General features: G+C 53.2%; 1 protein-coding gene across 4 annotated transcripts; it reads right to left on the bottom strand.

The window, feature by feature from the left end:
* Positions 1-297: 297 nt before the first annotated feature.
* CD300A (CD300a molecule) lies at positions 298-14,444 on the bottom strand. 4 transcript variants are annotated; one of them, XR_004619560.1, is made up of 9 exons: positions 13,838-14,434; positions 11,458-11,793; positions 10,477-10,642; positions 8,184-8,278; positions 4,684-4,721; positions 4,131-4,238; positions 3,145-3,308; positions 1,545-2,921; positions 298-1,028 (listed from the first exon to the last, which is right to left on the bottom strand). XR_004619560.1 is itself a non-coding variant. In XM_034640437.1 (8 exons), exons 1-7 carry the CDS (start codon positions 13,896-13,898, stop codon positions 3,174-3,176), a joined length of 843 nt encoding a protein of 280 aa, XP_034496328.1. In that variant the 5' UTR covers positions 13,899-14,444; the 3' UTR covers positions 1,323-2,921; positions 3,145-3,173. The 4 variants fall into 4 exon arrangements, 3 of the variants coding, with proteins under 3 accessions (XP_034496328.1, XP_034496327.1, XP_019665218.2); XM_034640437.1 differs by lacking the exon at positions 298-1,028 and having other exon boundaries at positions 1,323-2,921; positions 11,554-11,793; positions 13,838-14,444; XM_034640436.1 differs by lacking the exon at positions 298-1,028 and having other exon boundaries at positions 1,323-2,921.
* Between the last annotated feature and the right edge of the window lie 365 nt (positions 14,445-14,809).

Genomic DNA, 14,809 nt, shown 5'->3' with positions numbered 1-14,809 from the left:
GACCTGCTCGCCTGAGCAAATACCTGGTGGAGCTTGGAATCCATGATGTGTGATTCCAGATGTGGCCACAGGGTGGAGACACACAGCTGTCCAATCCCTCCGTCCTGCGGCAAGGCTGAGCCACATCAAGGGGTTATACCCCAGGAGCAGACTGGCTGGGCTGTAAGCTTTAGAAACAAACCAACATAGTCTTTTTTTTTTTTTCTTTGAGATTTTATTTATTTATTTGACAGAGAGAGAGACAGCCAGCGAGAGATGGAACACAAGCAGGGGGAGTGGGAGAGGAAGAAGCAGGCTCCCAGTGGAGCAGGGAACCCGATACGGGGCTTGATCCCAGGACTCTGGGATCACGCCCTGAGCTGAAGGCAGACGCTTAATGACTGAGCCACCCAGGCGCCCCTTGGTTCTACTCCATTCACTCCGGGAGGCCTACTGCTTCCATTGCCTCGGGGACGGTGTGGCACAGCCCGAAAGCAGAGGATGAAGGCTGCTTGCCTTGGTGGTTCCAAAACCCTCCAGGCTTCGCTGGAAGAAGAGATGTGCCCAGATCAGAGATTTTGAGTGAACAGTGAGGATCAAGAGAAGGCTTTCCAGCCTCAGACCAGGAAAGGGTGGCCTGGACGGGGAAGGGGGAGAAGGAGGCTGGTGGCCACGTGTGGGCTGGGCCCCGACTCGGACATGCCCAGAGAGCCTGCACAAAGACTGCGATGTGCAGCTCAGGCAGCCGCTGGCCACAGCTGGGTCCTAACTCGTGAAATGTGCTGGTCTCAGGTGCTGGGCTGTGAGTCTAAGCCTTAGCACAAATAAGAGAAAGTAAATCTCTCGCTGATAATTTAACACAATGATGACATGTTGAAATGGTTATACTTTGGATATATTGGGGTAAATAAAATATATTAGTAAGATCAACTTCTCTTTCTTTCTGGGAATGGGTGAGCTGAGGTTTATTCATCCAATGGAAACTTTAGAGCAGGGGGAACAGAAGGCTTTCTTTATTTTCTAGAAGAACCGCTGGCCAGAGAGGTTGCCTGAAATGACAAATACCAAGAAGAGGGGTAATAGAAAGTCTGATTCTTGCATCCAGGACTCCCGGATCTTGGTGTTTTAAAAACCTTTATTTGGAAACAATTTCAAACTTATAGAAAAAAATATGAAAACAATACCCAAAAGTCCTATGTATCATTTACCCAGATTCACTTATTTTTTAAAAAAGATTTTATTTATTTACTTGAGAGAGGGAGAGGGAGAGAGCACAAGTAGGGGGAGCAACAGAGGGAGAGGGAGAGGCAAGCTCCCCGCTGAGCAGGGAGCCCAATGCAGGGCTCTGTCCCAGGATCCTGAGATCATGACCTGAGCCAAAGGCAGCCACTAACTGACTGAGCCACCCTGGCATCCCCCCAACTTTTAAAGATTTTATTTCGAATTCACCTATTTTTAAAAACACTTTACCCCATCTGTTTTCTTATTCTGTATAAACACATTTGTATATGTTTATCTGTATAAATATAATTTTTTCCAGAACCTCCTGTGAGTAGGTTACTTACATGACTTCCATTGGAGTAAGCCTGGGACACCCAGGTACTGTCCTGCGGTGTGTCCTGTGGTGTCGGATGGCATCCTCCCCTAGCTGTGCCTATCTGAGCCAAAAGGCACAAGCAACAAAAGAAAAAATAGACAAATAGGACATCAAGGAAATTAAGTTTTGTGCACATCAGGACGCCGGTGGCTCAGTCTGTCAAGCGTCTGCCCTCGGCTCAGGTCATGATCCCAGGGTCCTGGGATCAAGCCCCACGTTGGGCTCCTTGATCAGTGAGGAGCCTGCTTCTCCCTCTCCCTCTGCCTCTCCCCACTCTGGTGCTCGCTCCCTCTCTTGCGTTCACTCTCCCTCTCTCTCTCAAATAAATAAAATCTTTAAAAAAAGATAAACTTTTGTGCACCAAAGATGCTATCAACAGACTAAAAAGGCCACCTACAGAATGAGAGAAAATATTTTCAAATTATAAATCTGATAAGGGATTAACATCCAGAATATATAGACAGCTAAAATTCAACAACAAAAAACTCATTTCAAAACTGGACAAAGGACTTGAATAGACATTTCCAAAGAAGACACACAGCTGACCAACGAGCCCATCACTCATCGCTGGGGAGAGGCCAATCAAAATTCCAATGATATGCCACCTCCATTAGGATGGCTCCTAACAAAACAAACAAACAAAAAACAGAAAACAAGTGCTGGAGAGCACGTGGGGAAATTGGAAGCCTTGCGCGCCGCTGGTGGGAATGTAAAATGGAGCAGTTGCTGTGGAAAACACGATGGCAGTTCCTCAAAAGCTTAGAAATAGATTTATCTAAAGATCCAGCAATTCCCCTTCTGGGTCTATATCTGAAAGAGTCGAAAGCAGGGTTTCAACGAGCTATTTCTACATCATGATCATAGCAACATATTCACAGCAGCTAAAACACGGAAACCAACCCAGCGCCCGTCGATGGCCAAAAGGACAAGCGTAGTGGGACAGCCTTCCAAAGGGAGGGGCTCCTTTAATACAGGATGGCAGGCACATAGCAGGCATGGCTTAAATAACGTTTTTCTTCTCTCTGAAGATATTTTAAACTGTATCGATCCTTCTTAATATTAAAAATAAAGTCATCTAAGAGTCCAGGAGAATGTGTCACTGGCTCTGGGGTCATGGGCAAGCCTCTGCTCTCTGGGCTTCGGCGTCCTTGTCCATGAGACAAGGGAGACTCTATCTTCAAGCCCTTTGTATTCGCCTGATCCCGCCGCCAGTTGTCCCCATGCTGCAGCGATCCCAGACACTTCCATGGAGCTGTGATTTATAAAGGTATTTGCAGGTACCGGCCTACGTGGGTCACGTCTTTTCCCGGAGCCACACGGGACCTAGCTCCTGCCCTTCACACAGCTGGAAGGAACCAGAAAAGAGAGGAAGGATGTGACGAGAGCCTGTGGGATGGAGGGCTCCCCACAGGTCCCCACTGGAATCCCGCTCCCACTCCTCCTCAGTGAAGCCAGCCAGGCTGAGGGAGCCCAGCTGCCTTGTCGGTGACCCCCAAAGGGAGCAGGCTGACGGAGACATAGGTGAGGGCTAAGGGGGCTGGCCCTGGGCTTCTGTGGCCCACAGAGACCTCCAGATGGTGGCGCTGGGGACACAGGCTTATGTCTTCTTAATGACGCTGTACTGTGTCTCCTCCTCCAGGGTCCTCTGGGAGCGAATCCTGCTGGCCTTAGAACCCTCATTCTGGAAGTCAAACACCACAGACGAGTAGTGAGGCTCTTCCCCAGGAGCTTTCTGCAGAGAAAGAGACGGGAGGCTCAGGGAGACCGGGGAGAAGCACGGGCCCCCAGCTCAGGACAGAGATGGGGGACACCCGATGGGGCTTGGGGTGGGGGTTTCCAGACTTCCCCACTGTCTTGCCCACACCCCTGCTGCACCCCACCTGTGAAAACACCGCACAAAGTCCCAGGCTCAGACCCAGGCAAAGGGCTGGGGGTGGCTCTGCCTTGGAACCGCTTTGAGATCATTAATCACCAAATTAGAAAAACAAGGATGTTGCTAGTCCCAGGCCCCCATGTCTGATGCTTATCTCCCCCTTATCTTTTCCAACAACTAGTCCCCCAACCTCTCCCTGAACTCTTTCACTAGCAGGTGGGTCTTGACCCCAGTGTGGTGGTGGTGGGGGGGGGGGACCTCTTCCATGTTTCACTTTACAGTCGCTGTGCCTAAGGGTTGACCTACAGGGGGTCACTGATTAAAAACCTGAAAAGCAGAGTTGATAGCAAAGAGATGGTGTACAAAAACGGTGGGAAATCTCAGGCTTTCACATCGGCGTGTAGTATACAGTAGGTGCTTAATAAATGCTATGCTTTACTGACTAGTGACTATCACTGACTACTCTGACAGCCCCTTCATCTCCCACCTCAGCTCCCAGCTATGATGACACCAAGCTCTGGCAGAATTGACACCTGCCCCATGTTCTGTGTGGCCCTGTGCTGGAGAGACCCAGGATCCCCAAGCCAGCCCCTCCTTTCCCTCTCTGCCTGCTGCCCCCCCCAGGTGGTACCCCTAGCAGAGCCCAGGACCCCCGTGAGGGAGCCAGGCCCTGGCACTCACCACTGTGCTGTATTCCACCTCCGCCTGCCTGGGGTGCACGGGCTCTCCCCGAAGGGGCCACATCTGCAGCTCCAGATTCGCATAGTGGGGCTCCCCTTGCTGCGTCGCCTGGGTGGGCAGGAGATGGGCGGGCTTGGTGGGTGTCCACGGAGGCCTTCCATGGTCCAGCCCAGAGGGGCCTCTCTGTTCCTGTCTGTGTGCAGACATCTCCCCCTTCTCTCGATGCCCTGGGTGCCCCAGACTCCCCGCCTGCCTCCTCCATCCCCCACTCTGGTCTTCTCTGGGCAGTATTTCAATGCCCCCCAGGTCAGCATCGAAGGACCCTCCCCCGTTCCGCTTTCTATGGGGGGTAGGGGTAGGGACAGACTGGCCAGAACTCAAGACAAGACCCAAAGACCAGACCTCCCAGGGATCACTCTCCCTGCTCTGGGCGAGAACCCCACTCCATCCATCGACGATGCACTGAGACGTCCACTGGCCAGTGGGATTGTTCAAGCCCCCAGCATCCTCCGTTCTCCCCATCAGGCGCCCCGGTACACCTCCAGCCTCTTACCTGACTAGGGGTCCGGAGTGGCTCTGGATTCTTACCCGCTAAAGAGACAAGAGAAGAGTTAGGAGTTTGAATCCCAGAACAAGGCAGATGGGGATCCGTATGACCCATCTGGAGGAAGGAATTTCCCTAGAGGCTTTGGCCCTGGGGACCTGTCGCTTAATTGCTTTGTTGCTTCCTGCCACTGGGCAGGAGCTCGAGGCCTTGCCGAGAGGGTGAATTGGTGACGAGGGAAAAGACGAATGAATGAGACTGTGGAAGCGTGGAGGAATGAACCAGCAGGAAGGCGCACTGGCTTGGGGAGAGCGGCCAAACAAAGCTAGTTCTCAAAACAGTCACTCAAAGAATGTTCCCAGGTGGGAGAAGACAGGAAAAAGGACACCCCTTTATAAGAAACTTCCGTCAGGATGACACAGCTCTGGAGCTCTCTTTCACCAAAACATGAATATACTCAACATCACTGAGCTAGAGACTTGAGAATGATGAAGGCGGCAAATTTCACGGTGTGTGCTTTTTACCACAATAAACAAAAATGCAGATTCCCGGGCCCTGCCCCAGACGTCCAGAATACGAAATCAGAACGGCTGGGGATGGGTTTGTGTTTTAGGAAGCCCTAAAATTTTTTCTAATTAAAAAAACAAAACAAAACAGAACTGTCCTTGTGGAGACCTAGAATTGTTTCAAACCAGGAGAGGTCACGGGGGTCATCTGCTCCACTCCCCTGGCCTGAGGGGCTGTCCCCACACGCAGGAGGCCACGTGGCTCCTGGAGATCACGGCTCAGGGGCACACAACCTCGGGCTCCTGGCGCCTGCAGCATTGCTCTGCGGACATCCTGCCTCTGAGCCAGGCTACACCAAAGGCACTCTGACTGTGTGCACCCCCGGCCTTCACCACCCGGAGCCCCAGGAGCGAGGGGACCCCCGGGGAAGCACACAGTCCGAGTGCCTTTGGTGTAGCTGCATGGACGTAGCCGGGGAAGGAGCATGCACCATAGCCAGGTGGACAGAAAGCACCCTGAAGGTGGAGCCCCGTCTACCCTGGTCACAACAATGTCGCCCAGAGCCCGGCACAGGGCCTGGTGTCATAGCAGGTGCTTGGGACAGCTGTGCTGTGTGCATGAGGGAGGGAGGGAGGGAGGGAGGGAATGAGCAAGGGAATGACAAGCGGGCTGAGGGGAAGAACCATCAGCGGGTGTGATGGGGCAGGCTTCAGGCTGCTGGGAGAGGGGCAGGGACAGTGAGGGGACAGGAGCTGAGACTTGCAGGGATGGGGAGGGAAACTCAGGATATTTGAACAGAAGGCTTTTTCTCTTGTTACAGAGGATCAGTGAAGCAAGGTGTAATCTGCCCCCTTCTCTCCCCCCACACACATACCGTTAAACTCTGCAGTAAGAGACTTCTAGAACATTTCATGGCAGGGAAAATGATACAATAGGTTAAGTGCAAAAAAAAAAAAATAGGTTTAAAAGAGGGATTACGGGGGCGCCTGGGTGGCACAGCAGTTAAGCGTCTGCCTTCGGCTCAGGGCGTGATCCCGGCGTTATGGGATCGAGCCCCACGTCAGGCTCCTCCGCTATGAGCCTGCTTCTTCCTCTCCCACTCCCCCTGCTTGTGTTCCCTCTCTCGCTGGCTGTCTCTATCTCTGTCGAATAAATAAATAAAATCTTTAAAAATAAATAAATAAAAGAGGGATTATGGTATGAAGTGAACCATAAGTGAGAAATCCTATCTGCATAAATAAGCATTGAAAAGCAGCTGGGGGGCCTCTGGGGGGCTCGGTTGAGCATCTGCCTCTTGATTTCAGCTCAGGGCCTGATGTCAGGCTCGCGGGACCCAGCCCGGCCATGGGCTCGGTGCTCAATAAGGAGTCCGCCTGAGGAGTCGCTCCCTCTGCCCCTCCCCCAACACGTGCATGGGCACACGCTCTCGGTCTCAAATACATTAATGCAATTAAACTTAATTTTTAAAAAAATGTAAAAAAAAAAAAAAAAAGAAAAGCAGCTGGAAGGGCACACCTCAAATGTCAGTGGTTGGTTTTCTCCGAGCGGTGGAAGTTTTCTTTCTTATTTATTATTGGGGGATTTATTTCCTTCTTTGTGCTTTTACTTACTTTTTGAATGTTCTACAACCATCTTATATCCCTTTTTCAGAGGGGAGGCTCTCTAGGTGAAAGGGCAGAGAGGTCTGAGGCAACCCCGGGCTGGGAAAATCCACCCCCCTCCGGGAGCACCCCCACCTCCGACCGCATGGGCCCGAGTGAGGGGAAGGGCCCTCAAAAGCGATGTGGGAGAAGCAGATGGGGAAGAGGAAGTGGTTTTCCTTCCCTGCATCAGGCACACACACGCTGGGGCTGACTTCTCTTCTAAGGCCTGACCTCCACCGTGGGGAGGGGCTGTGGGAGGCAAGAGCTCAGGTGGCCGAGCCCCAACCCCCACCCCCGACCCTTGGCATGCACCAGCTCCCAGAACCCTGCCTCTGTGGAGCACACACCCTCTCCCCTAAGCCCGGACAAAGATTCCCCCGAGAACCGGCTGCTCATAGAGTCAAAAAGTTTTAGGACAAGAAGGAAATGTAAGGCTCACACCCCAGCTCAGGCAGAAATCTGCGCTCCCTCGGGCGACAGCTGGGCCTCCAGCCAGCAGGTCACATTTGCGTTCTTCTGTGCCCGTTTCATTTAACTGGCTCGTTGAGTTTCTTGAGCACCTACTGACTGTCAGACAGGGTGCTGGGTGCGCCACACATGTTCTCTCTTGTAATTTGAGCCCAGAGGAGAGCAGGTGGGCCCCAGGATGCCCAAAGCATCCCTTAGAGGGTGCCCTTAGAGGCTGGAGATATTGAACAATACGTAAATTTAACAAATACTGACCGTGAACCTTCTTGGGTTATGGCCTCTGGTCTTGGGGAGGAGCACAGGCTGGCGGGGAGACAGGCAAGGGAGCAGGTGGGGACTGTCTGCAGTGAAAAGGGCATGATGGTGCCTGTACGGTGGGGTAGCCAGGAGGGGCCCCCCTGTTACTTTGGGGGAGCCAGGAGAAGGAGCCAGAGGGAAAGAAGCCTCAGGGCCCTGAGGCCCAACAGGAGCCGAGCCAGCGAAAGAAGGCAGAGAAGACACTCCAGGGGCCCAGAGCAAACGCAGAAGGGGAGACTGATGTTAGAGCTCCCGCCAGGCTGTAGGAAGTTGGGAACAGCTGCCGTCCGGAGTGTCGTGATGGGCAGGGGGTAGGCAGGACGGGTTGTGGAGAGACCTGGGCTTTTGAGGGTGAGGGAGGTCACGGAAGGGTTTTAAACAGAAGAGGGTAACGGCTTCACAGACGACCTTCTAGGGAGCCCCCTCCCACATAGCCGGGACACCCCCTCTGGCATCTGGCCTCTAGGGTCAGCCAGGATATGCGGACTGAGGGTACGTGTGTGATGCCCATTCTGGGGGACAAGGACGCAGAGCCTCGAAAACGAGAGGGTGTGCCGGCCCACCCCCCGCCAACCTGGCAGGGAACTGACTCACATTTGACCCGTCTGCGAACCATCCTCCAGGCCAGCAGCGAGCTGCCCCCCAGCAGAAGCAGGAGAAGTGCCAACAAGGAGAGGAGTATTTGGAGCCTAGAGGGGGACACAGGGTGGAGCTGAGCAGGCGGGGAGCTTGCAGTGCCCCCCCTTATTTGCAATAGACAGATAAGGTCCCATTGCAAAAGGGAAAAAAAAAAAGAGCGTATAGTCTCCTTTCTACGCACAAGCAGTGTACTTAAGAACCTCCCAGAGGCTCTTTATTCAGATATAAGGAAATAGAAATGTGCGTTATTTTTCTCCTCCTTTCACACAAAGGAGGCATAATACAGCACTAGATTTTTACTTAGCAGAACATCGTGGGCGTCTCTCCATATCCGTGTGTAGAGAAGACCCCACCCTTTCCACAGCTGCATAGTATCCCATGGGGTGCACAGACCATCATTTATTTAATTCTTCCCTTTTAATTGGCATTTCCCCCGGTCTCTTGCAATTACAAACATTGCTACAAAAATCCCTGCCTTTTATCTCTGCCATTTCTTTCTCTCTCTTTTTTTAAGATGTATTTATTTATTTTGAGAGAGAGAGAGAGATTGAATCTTAAGCAGACTCTTCGTTGAGCACCGAGCCCGACACAGGGCTCGATCCCGCAACCGTGAGATCAAGAATCAGACACTTAACCGACTGAACCCCCCGGGTGCCCATTAGGTCTGTCATTTCACCCATGAACAAGCCACCACAGATGGGAAGCTGACTTTGGGTCCCTCATTTGCCAGGCCCTTCTTTTATGTCTAGTTTGCATTCATAATGTTCTAGTCTTTTCCTGAAAGATGCATCTCGCCCCCCACACACCAAATTGCACAGGCTCCAAGCTGCACAAAACCTAGCTCTGCCCCCGTGTGTATCTGCAGTCAGTTCTGGAAGTGGTGTGTTCGGGCCTAAATTTCACCTTGCCTGATGTTAAGATTGTCACTTGGGTTGACAGGAGACCCATGGAAGGGCTTCGGGGGTCATATAATAAGGAATCTGAATGGGGGCACCTGGAGGGCTCAGTCGATAGAGCACGAGACTCTGGATTGCAGGGTCCTGAGCTTGAGCCCCACGATGGGTGTAGAGATTACTTAAAAAAAAAAATCTGGATGGCTTTTGCCCCTGGCTCCCGGAAGGAAGGCTCTAAATCCGTGGGATTTCCCTAATAGTAGGCTTGCCTTTGTTATTCAAGGACCCCTTGGATCACACCCTAGTTATGCTAAGAGATGAGGTGAGTCAGAATTGGGGCTGGTCACCAGAAGGACCAACCCCATGATCATAGAGACTTGGGGCTCTGAGCCAGCCTGGAGTGGAGCTGGGGATTGAGTTTAATCATGTGGTCAATGATTCAACCAGTCATGCGTAGGTCGTGGAACCCCAGTAAGAATTCTGGGCACCAAAGCTTGGAGGAGCTTCCTGGTTGGTGAGCACATCGATGTCCCAGGAAGGCGATGAGCCCCAACTTCCCTGGGAGTCAGCAGGGATGCTCTGTGCTCAGGACCGACCCTCCCAGACCTCACCCTATGTGTCTCTTCATTGGCTGGTCCTGGCCTTTATCCATTATAATAAAACCATATTGGTAAGTACAGCGCTTTCTTGCATTCTGTCAGCTATCCAGCCAATTAGGAACTCCAGGGGGTCATGGGAACCCCCAAATCTGTAACCAGTTGGCGAGAAACGTGATGGCCTGGGGATCCCCAAAGTGCTCTGGCATCCGAAGTCAGGCAGTCTTATGGGGCCGAGCCCTCCCCCTGCGGGGTCTGTGCTAACTCCAGGGGGGCAGGGCCAGAGCTGAATCCCAGGACACAGGTGCTGCCGGGATAAGGAGTCTGAGAACCTCAGAAATGGCTTACCCCTGGCGTGTTTTCCTGGAGAGAGTCTACAAACGCTGTGGGATTCTCTTGGGGGTTTGTGCCCCAAAAGGTCAAGAATCGCAGGTTTGGAAGGAAGAACCCAAGACTCCGAGTCACATAAAGCTGGGCTGAAACCCTGCCTGCTCTCGCAGCTACATGACCCGGCAAATTGCTTAACTTCTCTGAGCCCCCCTCTGCTGCTCTGGAACACGGGGCAGTCACGGAGACGGATCTGGTGAGATGAGAGTATGCGCATAGGACATGTAGCAGGTGCCTGGTAGGATGACCAGCGCTCGCTCAAGTTCCTTTCCTTCCATCCCTACCGTGTCTTCTTCCCCGGCCCAGAGCAACTCCTGAGGAGAGGGCCCACCTCCGGGATGGGGGACGGGGGATGGGGGACGGGCGCCTTACCCCAGGCCCTGGCTCGGTGGGAATTCCTCCTGGCTGCTTGCACTGTGGGTGGCTCCCATGGTGGTCGGAGCAGTGGATGAGGACTGAGATGGTGTGGTCAGAATTTTAGCTGTGATTGTCGACATCGGGGTTACAGTGGTGCTGACAGGTGGTGCAGTCGTTTTTGCTGGTGCAGAAACACAAATCAGACCCAGGATAGCTCTCTCGGACTCTCCCACTACTTGCCAAGACCTTTTTGGTTTGATTTCACACAAAATGCTCACTCGGGGGGAGGGGGCGCAGGATGGAGGACCCCCGGGGCCCAAAGTCTTCCCAGGGCTCCTGAGCCAAGTGAGCGGTTCCAAATGGGACACGGGCACTGATGACCCCCAATACCCTGATTTCATCCTGCGGAGGAGAGTCAGGACCTCTGGAGAGCCCCTAGGTCACCCCTGCACTCCAGCTTCGACACCCTCCGGCCACAGCCACAGGCTGCCTGCCTGAGACGTCTGTCTAACCTGCAAATCTGACCGTCCTGGCTGGAGCTCCCGCTGCACCCAGCATTTTCATCGCCAGGCGCAGCANACCCAGCATTTTCATCGTCAGGCGCGGCGTGGCCTGCCGCTATGCTGGGCTCCCACCCTCCCGCAGCGTGGCCCTCGGTGTCCGCAGTGCAGGCACCAGTATTCTCCCTCTCTCCTTTGCACATCCTGCCTTCTCAGCTGCCCCTTCTCAAGCCTGAGCAGGGGGGCCAGCTCCTCCAGGAAGCCTCCCTGACTCTCTCTCTCTCCTACTACCTGCCTCTCTCTCTCTCTCAATCTCTCTCTCTCTCTCTCTCTCTCACACACACACACACACACACACACACACACACACACACACACACAGTCATTCATAGTTTGCTCCAAGCCTGTGACATGATTCCTGCCACAGGCATTCCAACCTGAGACCCTTGAAGCAGCCCTGGTGCTGGCGCTGGGGGAGGGGGTGTGCACAGCTCACCTGGGCTCACAGACACCACAACACGGAGTGTGGGGTCACGGAAATGTCCTGAGAGCCATGATGTATCAATCCCACACCAGTACGTTCCTGCATCACCTTTTGTGAGGCTCTCCAAGGTCACTGTGAAGGTGAGGTTTGCACGATGGTCCCTGATGGACACACGGTCTTTCCTCACTTCTCTGTCTGCCGCTTTGGTCTCCACAATCTTCCACACACATCGGTTTTTGCACCAGTATTTGGCATTCTCTCTGTATTTCTCCTCGTACCGACACTGCACACTCAGGGATCTCCCCACGGTGCCCGTCATGGAGTTGGGGCCACTCAGCGACCAGGAGCCTGGAAAACACAGCGAGTGTGGCCCCTCACCAGAAGGGCCTGGATCAGGGGTGCTCCTGGAGTCACCCCCAAAGTTGCCCCATCTCACATTGGGCACCCCCCTCCTCTTTTCTGTCACCCCCAAGATTTTTTTTTTAAATCACAGCAGCCCCTTCCTCCAGACCCCAGCCTCCTTTCTGGCTGCTCAGGGTGGTGAAATCTTATCCCAGTAAAGCCCAGGTGGACAAGTGAATCCTCCAATTCAGGAAGTCAGGAGAGGAGCACATGCATATATCCCCACCCAGGAGGAAAGAAAGAGTAAGGTCAGAGTCGAAATTAGTGAATTCGGAAACAGAAAAAGAGTGGAATTGGCATATACATTGGAAAACTGATTTTTCCTGTGGGAGCGACAAACACTCTGGTGGTAGCCAAGTCAAGAGAAACAGGAGACCCACATACACAAGTCATAAGAAAAATAACCAGGGTTATTTACAAGCCTCTACAGTCTATAAACTTAGATGAAACCGATGATTTTCTACATTTAGGAAAATACAAGTTACCAATATTGGCCTGGAATATATATATTTTTTAATGTAGACCAGTGAAAGTGCATGTTAGCAAGGAGACCTTTCCCAGTGATAAGTATGTGAGGTGCAGAGGGTATCAAACCATCACATGGTACACGAGAAATGTGCACAATTTTTATTTGGTAATTATACCTCAATAAAGCGGGGGGTTAATCCAAAACAAAAAAAGTTCTTTGTCTTCCAAAAAAAAAAAAAAGAGTAAAACCTAGACAGCTTTGTAAATTAGTTCTCTTAACCCTTCAAGGAACAAAAAATTCCAATTGCATTTACACATTTGTGGGAATGTAGATGCAGGAAAACCTCCCTAATTCTCTTCATGAAGGTAGCATGATCAGACTAAGATCTGACCGAATTTCTTAATATAATTCACCACCTTAATAGTTCAAAGAAGAAAAAGATAATCATCTCCTTAGACAATGCAAAAGCATCCAACACCCATTTCTATTGTTTTTAAAAACACTTTGTAAAGAGACACAAGTGGACACTTTCTTCATGCTTAATGGGAAACACTGGACACCTGCCATTGTCAGGGACAAGGCAGGGATGGTCCCTGCCACCTCTGTCCTGGGCATCATTCTGGCCGTACCAGCCTGCGGCCGATGAGAGAAACAAATGAGACAAATGTATATCTAGAAGGAACCACAAACTCCCACTGCAGACAGAGCCCATGAAACAAAAGGATACCCCAGAGGGTAAGGGGCAGACCAGCCGTGCCGAGGTGACCACTTCCAAATTGGTACACAAAAGGATTAGCTTTGCCATGGACAACTAGCTAGCAAATAGAGTCAGAGAAAATGTGCAATTCTTAATCAAAACTACCAAAAGGATTTTAGGTATCCCGGGGATAGACCTGACGAGACTGGGCACGTCTGTGTGCGGCCAGCTCCTGAGAGACACAGAAGCCTGATCCCCAGAAACAGGGAGCCCTCTGCTCCCTGGAGAGGCTCTCCTCCCTTCCCTCCCTGTGGCTTCCCTGCCCTCCCCTTCATCCCCACCACCTTCTCCTCCGCTCTGTCCCCATCCTCTCCCTTGGGGAGACAGATCCTCTGGCCCTCGGGGCTGGCCCTTCGAGCTGCCCTGGCTACACACCCCCGTGTCCCTGACACCGTGGCCTGCTCCTGCCAGTCCCCAGCCCTGTACCAGACACTCGCCCCTCCCCTCGGCGGGCTCAGCGGCCACTCTCCCACCCACTGTGCTGCCACCTGCTCTCTCCTCCTTCTTCCTGAGCTAATTCATCCGCAACTTCCCACAGAGCCCCCGGGGCACCCCGCTGTGCCTCATGGAAGGTGGGGTGGATGACCTGAGCCACGTCTGGCCCCTCCGGGGTGCAGTCCTTCCATCCTTCCACGTCCGTGCTGGACAGAGCACACCCTGCTCCGAGGACTGGAGCACAGACTCGAGCGCTGACCTGCGCCGCCTCCCCTGCCCCCCCCCACAGCCTCCCTCCCCGGGCAGACTCAGTCCGGACAACCCCTCACCTGGGCCCCAGACAAGCAGCAGAGCCCAAGGCAGCCACGCGACCCGGCCCTGCCAGGTCATCTCTCCGGCACAGACGTCACCCACAGCAGCGCCAGGAAGCTTCAGGCCCCTTCAAGGAGCAGAGTTGAGTCTCCAAATCTTCCACTTCTGCTTTTCTTTGTGCCTGCTGCTTCCTGCTTTGGTATCTTGAGGTCCTGTTCCTAGAGCTGGTCAGAAAATGAAGGGCACCGAGGGAGCAAAGTCTCTGGGACCGATGATGTGGTGAGATCCCCAGGACCCAGGCGCCCTCCTACCCATCACAGCTGTGTCACAGATCCCACAGGCGCTTCCAGTGCCGGGATCCCCGCTCCTTCACAGTGCCAAAGGCCTGCGCCCCGCCCCCCTCCATTACACCCCCAACACCACAGGGCCCGGTTTCCTTCCTTCTGGGCCCAGTAATTCCTCCGGTTTCCTTGTGGTCAGGCTGAGCACCCAGTGGGGCGGAGCCAAGGCCTGCGTCCTTCTCCAGCCCTGGTGGCACCCACAGTGAGGCTGTCACAGGGAGCTCCCCTTCTATGAGCCCCCAGCTCAAGGCCCAGACCCCCAAGCTGGCACGGTGACCTCAGAGTGCCTAAATGGTTCTTACTCTTGGAAACGTGTCCTCAGGCTGTAACCTTCCTTTCTCTGCAGCCCCTAGTGGTCCCAGCTCAGGGCTGGGCACCGAGTAGGGACTCAGTAAGCTTAGGACCCCTCCTGCCCTGATCCGCCTAGAGTTCAGACTCTAACATGCACACACACACACTCTCTTTCCCCGTGACAAGTGCCCTCAGCTTGCACAGAATGGCCACATAGGCAGAGGAAACCAACCCTACCGTGTGACATGTCATCTGAGTGCTTGTGGTTACTTTGAGGGTGACCCAGAGGGAGCCCTGCGCAAGCTCCCGAGTCCCAGGAATGCCCTTCCTTCCCGGCTCCTGGGAGGATTTTCACTT

This window comes from Ailuropoda melanoleuca, chromosome 13, assembly GCF_002007445.2.
Source record: "Ailuropoda melanoleuca isolate Jingjing chromosome 13, ASM200744v2, whole genome shotgun sequence".
Lineage (NCBI taxonomy): Eukaryota > Metazoa > Chordata > Mammalia > Carnivora > Ursidae > Ailuropoda > Ailuropoda melanoleuca.
The sequence above is the reverse complement of the archived record's forward strand: the minus strand, read 5'-3'. Positions and strand labels throughout refer to the sequence as shown.